The sequence below is a fragment of the Amaranthus tricolor genome, chromosome 2 (genome assembly GCF_026212465.1).
Source record: "Amaranthus tricolor cultivar Red isolate AtriRed21 chromosome 2, ASM2621246v1, whole genome shotgun sequence".
In the NCBI taxonomy this organism is placed as follows: domain Eukaryota; kingdom Viridiplantae; phylum Streptophyta; class Magnoliopsida; order Caryophyllales; family Amaranthaceae; genus Amaranthus; species Amaranthus tricolor.
In genome coordinates this window covers 39,453,875-39,466,894 of record NC_080048.1, presented here as the reverse complement: position 1 = coordinate 39,466,894, position 13,020 = coordinate 39,453,875, and the positions used below count along the sequence as shown (strand labels likewise).

The following is a 13,020-nucleotide window of genomic DNA, read 5'->3' as shown; positions in this document are numbered from 1 at the left end:
TACAATGCACAAAGTTTATATTGTTGTATTAGTTAGACTATCTAGACTATGTATAAATAGCGTCTTACGAAAGAATTTGTGTATTAGTATATATAAAAATGTGCTTTAAGAAGATAATTGGCGGTGAAAATGAAATAGTCAACATATTTAATTTAATTTATACTAGAGAAATTATATGGTTAACTTTTAGTATTTTCCATATTAAAACATTAAGTGAAATAGTTTAAAATTACAATGAAATCAAATTAGCAATTTTTACCTCATAAAGACGTGAAATAAAAATATGAGAAACTTCAATTAATCAACTTTTGGTGATTTTGCGGATGAAAATTTTTCATTTTCAATCATACTTTGCCATGTAGTATCAAAAATATGATATTAATAAAAAAATAAATTAAATTATGTAGATTATATTGAGCATTCAAATATATAGAAAATGATGGAGTCTAGAAAACAAACTTTAATGAGACGGGTCAGGGCTACTTAATTAATATTGAACTGTTTAAAGTAGTATTATTAGAAGAAAGTCTAAATGGTTTTAGGCAACAATCCATACTTGTCTCCTTGAATAAATCGATCATGTTTTATTATTTATGAGGTCAAATTTAAAATAAGAAAAAAATAAATAAAACAATTAAAAATAAAAATTAATGTAATTGAGTGAGACGGAATAAGTAATTTTCAGGCACTAACATGTTGTAAATTTGTTTTGAAGTATGTTGATCATTTTAACATTTCAATATGAATTTGGTACAACATTTTCCATGCACGGCGGACAATTATTGAAAATGGACGAACTTGCTTGACCTCTAAGTTATTTATGCTTCTTTTACACGTTGCTACCATAATTGTAGTATAACCACTATTTCTTTAATTAAAATCTTATAGTCTCAATTTATTAGAAGCTACATTATAAAAAATCAGGTGTCTTTTTAATTTATTCAACAATCTAACAGTCCTATTAAATTTAATAAAAAACTATTACAAATCTATGAATTAATTGTCTCTAATAGTCTTTGACTAGATTTTATCTTAAATTAGAATATTTTAAGCTAATTCTGTTAAATTTTTTCGGTTTATATTGCAATTCAAAATTCTAACATACTTTAGAAATTTTAAAATTCAAGTTTTATAAATTAATTTATTCCCCTAAACCTCCCCCGTTCCTGGGGATAGATGATCCAAATACCTCGGGACTTAAACATCTTATATTTTGTCTATAAATCAATTTCATTAAAAACTTAGGCCGGTGATTAATTTCCAAATCAGTTTTAGATATAAGCTTAATAAAAAATAGAGAAAATTATTGTTAATGATGTGTTTAGGAGGAATACCAACCAATTTCTGTTGAATCCTAACATAAATATTGCCTTCTCTTTACACTTGTTTCTCATGCATCTATATATTCATTCCCTTCTTCCTTTCTCTTTTATTGTCTCTCATTTTCAACTTTAATTCTCTAACTATACCTTCCCTCTCTTTTTGGGATAGGTCTTTAAGATCAACTAATTAGGCTAATTCCATTGACTTATTGGGAATTAAGGTAATATTTTCAATTATCATTTTCTTCATAATTAATAGATAGCTTACATACATACATTATTACGCCATGAAGTGACACTCACTAGATCGGATTAGAAGTCGGGTGTATGTAATCTTACCCTTTTTAATTATAACTCTAACAAAAGTTTATTTTCGATTAACCCTTTATAGCAAACATCATAAATAGAAAGATTATACATGCAATGTTAATTAAATAATTTTGTTTGTAAGCTATGTTCGTGTTCGTGTATGTGTACGTGTTTAGTTACTACGGCCTATCATGAAAAATGAAAACATAAACCGATCTATCATCTATCGAAGTATATCAAGAAATTGTACCCCACTTTTTATGTGTAACGTATTTGTAGTTTATATCTATTATACTTGTTATGAGTACTTATTTTTAGTTGAAACATGTATTATTTTTTGATGATGAATTTGAATTTGATTCTCACTACTTTTCTAAATCTCCTTTTCTCGGCCTATATTGTGCTCAAGATGAATTAAGAGTCAAATATATTATTAATATATAATTTGTAATATATTTTTATAGATAAGGAGAAATAAATGGGAGAAAAATGGGGGATCCAAGTAGGAGTAGTAGGAGCATTGTTTCTATCAGTGGCATCTTCTGTTTCAATCGTTATATGCAATAAAGCATTGATGAGCAATCTTGGCTTTCCCTTTGGTACGTTTTCTTTTTCTCTTTTTGTTACATCTAAGCTTTTATCCTTTAAGCTTTTATTTATCCTTAATTAAAAGATGTGTAAAAGTATGCTTTATTTGTTGACATTTTAATTCCCTTTTTCAATTTTATATTCCCTTCTAGTAGGCATTTGAAATTTTATTTTAGAGATTACTCTCTATGTAAAGAAAAAGCAACGCCAAATAATAATAGAAGTATTAAGAAAATATCAGGAATCACTAAATTGCGTAGATATAATTAAAAATAAGAGAAAATCTATGAATAAGAATTAAAGAAAATAGCGCAGACACTACCTAATAAAATATAAATATTTTAAAGTTAAATAAACAAGGACAACAATAATTATGGCAAATTCACATAGAGATAGGGAATATATCATGACTAATTCATCCTACTTATATTAGTATCATAGTATGGACCATCATTATACCAACTTGACATAGATGACTTAAGACTAATTGTAGGGCATGTGATCTGAAATTTCAGTACATATACATATACGTTATTGCGATCGATTTTGAGTTTATAAATGTCAATAAAGATTATTTTGTGTAAATATTATAAAATTTAATAAATATTACTCCTATAATACTAATCCATGAAATTCAATCAATAAAACTTTAAATATCTTAATTGTTCTTATTGTTCATACTATATTTGTATTTGTTATCAAAGACTCTATACGTGTAAGTTGTACTTGATGACATTATAATAAGCAAATGATTTTTTTATATCATAGTTTGATATTAAGTAGACAATTTTTTTATTAAGATCATTTCATCGTAAAACGACTTAATATGAATTGGTCCAAAAGCTAAAACTGTTGATTATCTTTTCAATTTTATTAATTTTATTTCTAAAATAAAAACCGTTTAATGTTTTGGGCTGCTTATATGGACCTACCTCACAGTCTCATATAAGACTTGTTGTATTAAGTTTGCCTTGGGCACTAAAATCTCACAAACGGACCAAATCAAACCTAACTTAAATTAAAAGGAAATCTTTGCTTCCAAACAAATTTTAGCTTGCTTGCTAAGACTTGTTATATTTCAGAGCTTATTAAAAAATTGGCTTCACTAACCAACAATGGTTGAGCATGGCAACAGTTCAACTAATCACAACAATGATTAGCGACCTAATTTAATAGCAGCATGTTAATTAAACTTTGAATTCAAGCATAATGGGATTAAAAATAATATATATTTAACATTAGTTATAATTAAGTAGTGGGATTAAGAAGTATTGTATAAGAGGAGAAATTCGAGAATTGAGTTTTTTCTCGGTTAGAGCAAGTAGCACATTTCGCAGGACTTAAAGTATGGATAGAGTACAAATCTTACCATTAACGACTACATATACCGTATGAAAGTAGAAATGGATGAGATTTACATTCATTTAATTTAAATAACAACTCAACTAAACGTCTAATCTGATGGTTAATGTCTCAATATTTAACTATATTAGTTTATTTTATATTATCAAGCTTAACTATAATCTCATATAATATAATTCATTACTCCAATGTCATAAGCAGCTCCCACCTAGGGTGGGGATTGGGGTTGGATATACCCAATCTTAATTACCCTATTGTTAATGATAAATCTAACTGTTAAGGAACCAATTCAACCAAAAGTTGAAGCTGATGATTGAAACCCCAGCATATGTTATATACTCTAACACGCCCCCTCACACGAGAGCCCTTTGGGCTAAAAATGTGGATGCAACATAAACCCTCCTTATATCTGGTGCTAAATATTTCACTTTAAAGGGGAGGTAGTTGATATTCGAGCATATAACCTCTTGTTACGCTGGCTAATGATACCACGTCAAGGAACCAATTCAACCAAAGACTTAAGCTATAGTTGAGACCTCAAAACATGTCATATACTCTAACACTAACAAATAAATTGTTTTCCGACTAAGCCTGAATAGCAAACATAAAATGTACATGATATAATTCAAGACCAAAAATAGCTATAATCTTTGATCTCATTAATATAATGGTGTGAATTTTGTAAATGCAGCAACAACACTAACAAGTTGGCACTTGATGGTAACATTTTGTACACTACATTTGGCTCAACGTCTCAATTTTTTTGAGACAAAATCAGTAGACATGAAGACTGTTGTTCTTTTTGGCATCCTTAATGGAGTTTCCATTGGACTTCTTAACTTGAGTCTTGGCTTTAATTCCATTGGTTTCTACCAGATGACTAAGCTTGCCATCATTCCCTTCACTGTTCTTTTGGAAACTCTCTTCCTCAACAAACATTTTAGGTTCTTCCTTTCACTATTATTACTATTTTTATTTTTATATATGAAGTTGCGTATAACGTTTTTTGTCATATTAGGGTAAGATTATGTTTTTAAATTGTTGGGTCTCAGTTGAAGCAAATATTGTCTTTTTCAAACAAGGTTTTGAGATCGAATCTCACCTAACTATCTCTTTCCCTAGCATACCCTATAATAAAAATATATAAATAAATAAATCAAATTAATAAAAAGATTAAATAAATTAATCAATCTCTTTATCGTTATAAGGGTAAGATTGCGTATTTCTGATTGGATTAATTAATAAAAAGGTTTGAGAGCTACTTAATAGTATTAGATAATTTAACATATTGTATCAATAAATATGCATTTTAGGTTGCATTAGTTATTAGTTACCATTTCTATTTGAAGTTACAAACAATATTCGCTATAAAGGGTTACTTAAACAATTCATAATTGTGATAAGATCATAAGATAGATGTATATCAAGACCGAAATTTGTGTCTCGTTGGAGTAATAAAATTTTTGTTGGTGTAATAATCATAGTTTAAAATCAAGTGGTATTAGCTGAAGTAACTCACTAAGCTATATACCATATACATTTTTTCTAATTATCGATAAACCATTAATACTCATCCTCATGTTTGAGTCTAAATATGTCAAATAACTTGTCACTACTTTCGAACTCATCAAACATATATCAATATACTACTCGCTCTGATACCATATTTAATTTGTTATTAAACCTCCACATGCATAAATCATCCTTCATCAAATTGTTGGATCTAAATTAAAATCATAAGTGAGTGTACAATTCTTTTAACATTTTGCTCGTTAGAAACAAATATACTGAACACAGTGATCTACTTGAAATTATACAGTCGGAAGATAAAGTTTTCTCTGTTCATCTTGCTGGTGGGAGTTGGGATTGCTTCAATCACTGATTTGCAGCTCAATTTTGTTGGCACTGTTCTTTCTGCTCTTGCAATCATCACTACTTGTGTTGGACAAATTGTATCCTTTTCATCTATTATTTTATCTTGTCAAATTCTTCTTTTTTTATTGTCTTTTATTTTAATGGCGCCAACGATTTATAGTTATTTGGCTTTATAATCTCACGTCCCCTTGAGATTGTTTGTCAGGGGAATGAAGACATTGGGAAATTGAGGTATCGTATGTAGGCGGGATAATGTTATTTAATAAAGTGACTATAAATTTTAATGTAGGAAACAATTAGAAATTGTCACATTAATGTGGGAAAAAGCAATGGCCAATGGAACAAAAATTTAATAATACGACTATAATAGTATATTAGTATATGAGACAAAATCTGAGACGAAAGTAACAATAAATGATGTTAAAATAACTCAATAACTCATATGCATTATTCATGTGAGATTGTTGACTACTAAAGGAACGACATTTTTGTTATAACTAACAAGAGTAACGTTATGTATATCCGATCGGCCAACCCTCTCAAATACGGACATATGTAGGGCTGTTGGGTTATGGGTTATGGGTTATGGGAGTAATTTTATGGTGTTGAATGATATTGTAGTGGTTTATTTTTTCTTATTAAGATTAAGAGTATAATTTAGAAAATTTATATGTGAATTTCTTAACTAATTAATGTGTGATTAAGCTGACAAACACCATACAAAAAAGGCTAAATGTATCATCTACACAATTGCTGTATCAATCAGCTCCATTCCAAGCAGCAGTTCTTTTTGTTTTTGGTCCTGTGGTTGACAAGTTCTTAACCAACCAAAATGTCTTTGGCTTCAACTATTCTCCCCTTGTTTTGGTAAGATATTTCTTTATTATTATTATTTTTTATTGTCGTTTTTGATAGAGCAAAAGATTTAAAATCCGATATTAATGTTATATATATTGAGTTATTATTAATCAGATACAAAGACAAATAAAATCAAATAATCTTGAAAGATCGTTAATAATACAGAAAATTATACTTTTATTTCGTACTATCTAAAGTACTACCAATCTAATATACTAGAAAATGTACTTCAAAATCAACTTTTGATTCGTATCAATTATCATATACTCGTGCAGATAAAATCTCAAATTTTCAATTACGCCTTGAATGAGCAGAGATTTATAATCTTGAATAATATTAGACTTTCAGTTCATATTGAAGTTATATATAATGCATTTAATTTGATACAAACACAAACAAAAGCTAGATAATCATAAAAAATCGTCAATAACAAAGAAAATTATACTTTATTCCATGCTACCTAAAGTACTAGCTACCGATCTACAACTAGAAAATACACTTTATGATCATTTCTTTTCATTCGTATCTATTATCATCTACTCGTGCAAATCTCAAATTTTAAATTACGATTTAAACGAGCAGGGATTTATAATACTGTCGTGTTTGATCGCGGTGTCGGTGAACTTCAGCACATTTTTGGTAATAGGGAAGACATCACCAGTAACATATCAAGTTTTGGGACATTTGAAGACATGTTTAGTGCTTGGATTTGGCTATACATTATTACATGACCCTTTTACTGAAAGAAACATTATTGGTATTACTATTGCTGTTTTTGGAATGGGTCTTTACTCCTATTTTTGTACCAATGACAACAAAAAGAAAGGTTCAGTTCCAGGGGAACTATCTACACCCTCTCAGGTATTTATTCATCTTTCCCACTTCTATTATTCCCAATCTTTTTCATATTCCTATTTGCCAATCAACTTTTTTATTGACTTTTGATTTTTTAAGTGGTCAAACAGTAAAAAAAAATAAAAGTGTTTGGTTACTTTTTTTTGATAAATAGCCAATATTTAGCAAATAAATTTTATCAAACATCTACTTAACAATTGACTTATCGACTAATATTTTATATTTCCTCCGTTCCAATTTACCTGCAACGTTTGTTTTTTCACGCAGTCCAATGTACTAATTTAATCCACAATATCTCTAATTATGTACGATAAAAAATTATAAAAATTTAGAATTAATAATCTTTACAATAAGACTAATCAAATAAAATTTCACTTAAAACCTATAAATTAAAAACTAATCACAAATTAAAAATAATAATTAAATAGTGTCATTTTTACCGATATTTTAAATAATTTGAAACGGAAAAATTAAATTTTAAAAGAGGAAGTCCTCTTTCACACTACCATCACAATTGCAACTTGCAAGTAGGATTAACTTTTTTGAATAAAAATATGGATTCCCTAAATGATAGTGATTTGTCACCACTTCACTTTATTTGATTCCTTTCCTAGTTTCCTCTAGCAAACATTTTATTATAGACTTTAGCCATTTATTTTCATCTCCTTTTACAATTTTATTTACTATTTAATTAATGCTATCCAAGCCCCTTAGTAATTGAAATCAATTATAACTATAATCAACTTTAATTATTTCAACCCAATTTTGATCAAATGGAAATGATTTTTTTTAGAATTAGATTTTATCTTAATTAAAACTAAGCAATGTATTAGGTTAGATTCTTACATATTTCTCTCAGTTTCCTTAACCAACCTTAATATATAAAAAAAAAAATTAATTTTTTTTGGACAATTTGTGCAAAAGTGAAGTAATAGACTGTTCACAAATGATTGTTTGGCTAGTTTCTAATCTTTAGTTTTTTGATTGGTATTTCGTAAATAAAGTTTAAATTAAATCAGGTATGAACTAATTTTTAAATTATAAATAAAAAATTAATATGAATAGTTTTTTATTACTAACATTTCAAACAACTAATTTTACCAAAAAAATTAGCAAATCAATTAATACTTTCAGTTGATTAACTAACCATTACTTATTTGGCAAACAAACCTAACATGTTGAAGGTCATTACTTATTTATTAAAAAGGGCATTTTTTGAGTGAAATATATTGCAGATAAAAGACAAGGATGAAAGTTTACCACTATCATCGGGAAAGAATTTGGGTCTCCAAGATATTGAAGGTCATGAAAAGATCAAAGCAGCCAAAAATTCTCTTGTTTAGTAGTAATAACTCATTCTCTTTTATTAAGGGTTTGATTTTTTGCAAGGGGATGATTAATAATGTTATTCTCTAAGATTGGTTTTCATTTGTTCATAATTTTGGTGTTTTTATAATGAGTTTCACAAAGCCTTTCCAACAAAATATGCAATCTTAGCCTCACAATCAAGAAATATGAATGATCTATATTTCGATAATTTTGGATTAGCTTAGTGATTCAGGGTTTTCTTTTTTATTCTTGTGATATGAAATCAATTTTCAATTTTCACTACTTACAAGAAGGAATGATTTACTTGGGAGTTTTGTTACTTGTACCGGTGATTTCATAAACACTCTTTTCTTATATTCTTATATTGTGCTCAATTAGAATAAAGGTGAATCCAACAAACTTGTACTTTAGAGGTGATCAAACACCGGGCCGGGCCGAGTGAGAAAAAACTGCCCCTTGATGCGGGCCGGGCTGGGCCAAAGTGCGGGCCTAAAAGTTCCTGCCCAACCCTGTAATATGCGGGCTTTTTTGCGGGCTTGCGGGCCTATTTTATATATTATTTAATTGTATCATACAATAAAACTAAAATTAAAATATTATTTTTTCCTTTTCAAATTAATTGCAACTTAGAAAAATGTCATTATTAATTCTTTACTCTTAATTTTTATTTAATTTTTTTTATTTATAAGTTGAAATATAATTAAGCGATATCTTGTTTGAATCGTCTCATATGCAAAGATTATTAATATATAACTTTTGTAATTTTCATTACATATAATTAAGAATATTAATAATTGAATTAGTACATCAAACTTCATAACAAATAAAATATTGCAAGAAAATTAATAATTCTTTACTCTTTTTCGGGCCGGACCGGGCCGGCCCGCGGGCAAAATGTCAATCCCAAACCCGTCCCAAAAAAATTCGGGCCACTTATTTTCTGCCCAAACCCGCCCATCGGGCCATATTTTGGTACCTAAACCCTCACTTTTTTGGGTCGGGTCTGGCCGGGCCGCCCATGATCAGGTCTATTGTACTTGTATAAGGTGGGTCAAATACTCACCTTTGCAAATTACAACCAATACAACTATCATTTTTTTGTGTGAAGTATGTTACAAAATTCAATATTAAAATTAAAAATACTACGAAGTACGAACATCATATCATCTTTGAACTAATAATCTCATAGCTAAGCAAACATTATCTTGTTGGTTGATACATGCATCATTATCTTCATAAATTGTAGTTGGTGCCCTAGTTGTATCGTTTAAACCACAATCTTCTTGGAGTAGGCCGATCATGGATCTCAACCATACACACTCTCAACTGGCTTCATATAAAGCTATAAGTTCTGCATGATTTGAGGATGTAGCCGTTAGAGTTTGTTTTGTTGATTTTCAAGATATTGCGGTCCCTGCATATGTAAATACATATCCAGTTTGTGACTTGGCCATATGTGGATCAGATAGATATCCTGCATCAGCATATCCAGTAAGTATGACATCATTTCCTGACTGGAAAAATAATCCAAGGTCTATAGTTCCCTTTAGGTATCGAAATAGATGTTTTATCCCATTCCAACGTCTTTCTGTTGGTGCATTACTATACCTAGCTAATAAATTTACAGAAAATGTTATATCAGGTCTTGTATTATTTGCTAAGTACATTAAAGCACCAGTGGCATTCAAGTATGGCACTTCAGGGCCTAATATTTCTTCGTTTTCTTCTTGTGGACAGGATGGGTCATCCTTTATGTTTAGTGATCGTATCACAATTGAGGAACTTAGCGAATGAGCCTTGTCCATGTAAAATCGTTTTAAAACTTTCTCAGTATAATTGCTCTGATGGACAAATATTCTACCTTTTAAATGTTCAATTTGTAGTCAAAGGAAAATTTTAGTTTTTCCTAAATTCTTCATCTCAAATTCCCTCATCAAATATTGAGTTGTTATTTCAATTTCTTTTGGAGTTCGAATCAGATTTAAGTCATCTACATACACAGCAATTATTACGAAACCGAATTGAGATCGTTTGATGAATATACATGGACTAATTTGGTTGTTTTTGAATCCTATTTTCATAAGGTATTCACTATTATACCACATTCGCCCAGATTGCTTTAATCCATACAATGATCTCTTTAATTTTATATAAAACATTTCTCTAGGCACATTCTTTATTGGTAAGTTTAGTCCTTCAGGGACCTTCATATAGATGTCTGTATCAAGTGACCCATATAAATATGCAGTTACGACATCCATCAATCTCATGCGTACGCATTGAAAAACTGTTAAACTTACAAAAAATCTCTGTGTGGTTGCATCAACTACTAGGGAATATGTTTCTTCATAATCAATTCCTGGCATTTGAGAAAAACCTTGGGCTACAAGTCTTGCCTTGTATCTGAAATTTTCATTTTTCTCATTTATTTCTTACAAATACCCATTTGAAGCCTATGAGTTTTATGCCTTTTGGAGTTCGTAAAATTAGCCTAAAAACTTCTCTTTTTCTAATGATTTTAACTCTGCCTCAATTGCTTCTTTCCATCTTGGCCAATCAGGTCTTTTTCTGCATTCATTTATCCACATTGGTTAAAGATCATTTTCATCATTTATTATATCAATGGCTATGGAATAAGCAATTCATATGGAATGATCCTTTTTCAATTCCATTTTTTCGTGGAGAAAATATAATACATTGAGGTTTCATAATTTTCATTTTCTTCTTTTTCAATATCGGAGATATCTTGATTTTCTCCTTTATTCTTACTTTTATTTTGAGTATCATTTGGTGCACCTTTTTGTTTTCTCTATTTTCTTGGTTTTAAATCTTTTGAACCAAGTGGCCTTCCACGCTTTCTTTGCACCACAATTTTATCTCTTTTTGCCTTTTCATCAGGAATTTCTATTCGAGCAGGAGTATTTGCTATTGGTATATGTGATTTTGTAACTTTTTTAATATCTGTGAATGCATCAGGTAATTGGTTAGCAACACTTTGTAGATGAACAATTCGTTGTACTTCTTGTTCACATGATTTTTTTCTTTGGGTCTAAATATAAATGTGTTGCTTTTCAAATAAGTTCCATATTTCTTTTCTGTAAGTCCACATTCTCTCCCCATAAAGATGGAAATATTGTCTCATTAAAGTGGCAATCAGCAAATCTAGCTTGGAATTGATCACCAGTTAATGGTTCAAGATATCGAATGATTGATTGAGATTCAAAACTGACGTATATTCCTATTCTTCTTTGTGGACCTATTTTTGTACGTTGAGGGGGAGCAATGGACACATATACAACGCTTCAAATGTGAAATATTAGGTTCATGACCCGCTACTAATTGCATTGGCGAATGTTTATGATAAGGTGTAGGTCTTAGCCTAATCAATGATGCTGCATGTAATATTGCATAACCCCAAGTCGATGATGGTAATTTTGATTTCATTAGAAGTGGTCTTGCAATTAATTGCAATCTCTTAATTAAGGATTCAACAAGACCATTTTGTGTGTGAATATGTGGCACAGGGTGTTCCACTTTAATTTCAATTGACATGCAATAATCATTAAAAGTTTGAGATGTGAATTCGCCGACATTGTCCAATGTAATACTTTTTATTGTATGATTAGGAAAATGATTTTTCAATTGGATGATTTGTGCAAGTAGTTTTGCAAATGCATTTTTTCTACTTGATAGAAGGCTTACATGTGACGATCTTGTGGAAGCATCTATATATTAAGACCATGAAGTACCTAAAAGGTCCACATATATCTCCTTCAATTTTTTCAATATATAGGACATTCAGTAACAATCTTATTTACTGTTGGTCTAGTAATAAATTTTCCAAGAGAATAAGAGGTGTATAAGAGCTCATTTGACTGGGGAATCTTTATCTTAGTGGATGTCCGACTGAATTTTCTATTATGTTATGCATCATCCCAGTGCCAGGATGACCTAAGCGGTCATGTCATTGAGTGAATAGCTCTTTATTGTCTAGTCTTATCACATTTATTTCAATTGGGCGTATATGAGTGAGATACAACCCCGATGAATATGCTGGCATCCTTTCAAGAATAATTTTTGTGCCATTACTTTCTGTTGTAAGGCATAAGAATTCTTTCTCATTTACGATTTTAGTTTCAATATGATAACCATTTTGGCGTATTGCCTTGAAACTGATAAGATTTCTTCGAGATTTACTCGAATATAGTGCATCATTTATTACTAATTTTGTTCCCTTAAGGAGTATGATGCATGCTTTTCCAGTGCCTTTAATTAATTTTGTTGTTCCTAATATGGTATTGACATTTGCCTGAAGCAATTTTAAGTTTGAAAAAAATTCTCAATTTTTCAATATCGTATGTGGTTCTCCACAGTCCAGGAGGCAATGAAATGTTGATCCATTTACTAACATTTTCTTTTCTAAGACAAGAGAAGAAAAAAAAATTATATTATTAATATAAAGCCTGAATATTCAATACAAAAACATAAATAGAGAATTACAACTTATCAAATTAAAAACCGA

The 13,020-nt window shown here is 29.7% G+C and overlaps 1 protein-coding gene across 1 annotated transcript; it reads left to right on the top strand.

Annotated features, from left to right (window-relative positions):
* The first annotated feature begins 1,414 nt into the window (after positions 1–1,414).
* Positions 1,415–8,988, top strand: LOC130805982 (UDP-xylose transporter 1). Its single transcript, XM_057670858.1, has 7 exons — positions 1,415–1,543; positions 2,096–2,230; positions 4,273–4,525; positions 5,401–5,533; positions 6,162–6,323; positions 6,897–7,175; positions 8,405–8,988. The coding sequence occupies exons 2-7, from the start codon at positions 2,110–2,112 to the stop codon at positions 8,510–8,512; spliced, it is 1,056 nt and encodes a 351-aa protein (XP_057526841.1). The 5' UTR covers positions 1,415–1,543; positions 2,096–2,109; the 3' UTR covers positions 8,513–8,988.
* The last annotated feature ends 4,032 nt before the right edge of the window (positions 8,989–13,020 follow it).

Coding starts and splice junctions, on each gene's coding strand:
- LOC130805982 (XM_057670858.1), top strand. CDS start 2,110: ATGGGAGAAAAATGGGGGATCCAAGTAGGAGTAGTAGGAGCATTGTTT. Junction 5,534..6,161: donor CTACTTGTGTTGGACAAATT/GTATCCTTTTCA, acceptor TGTGTGATTAAG/CTGACAAACACCATACAAAA. Junction 6,324..6,896: donor ACTATTCTCCCCTTGTTTTG/GTAAGATATTTC, acceptor TTAAACGAGCAG/GGATTTATAATACTGTCGTG.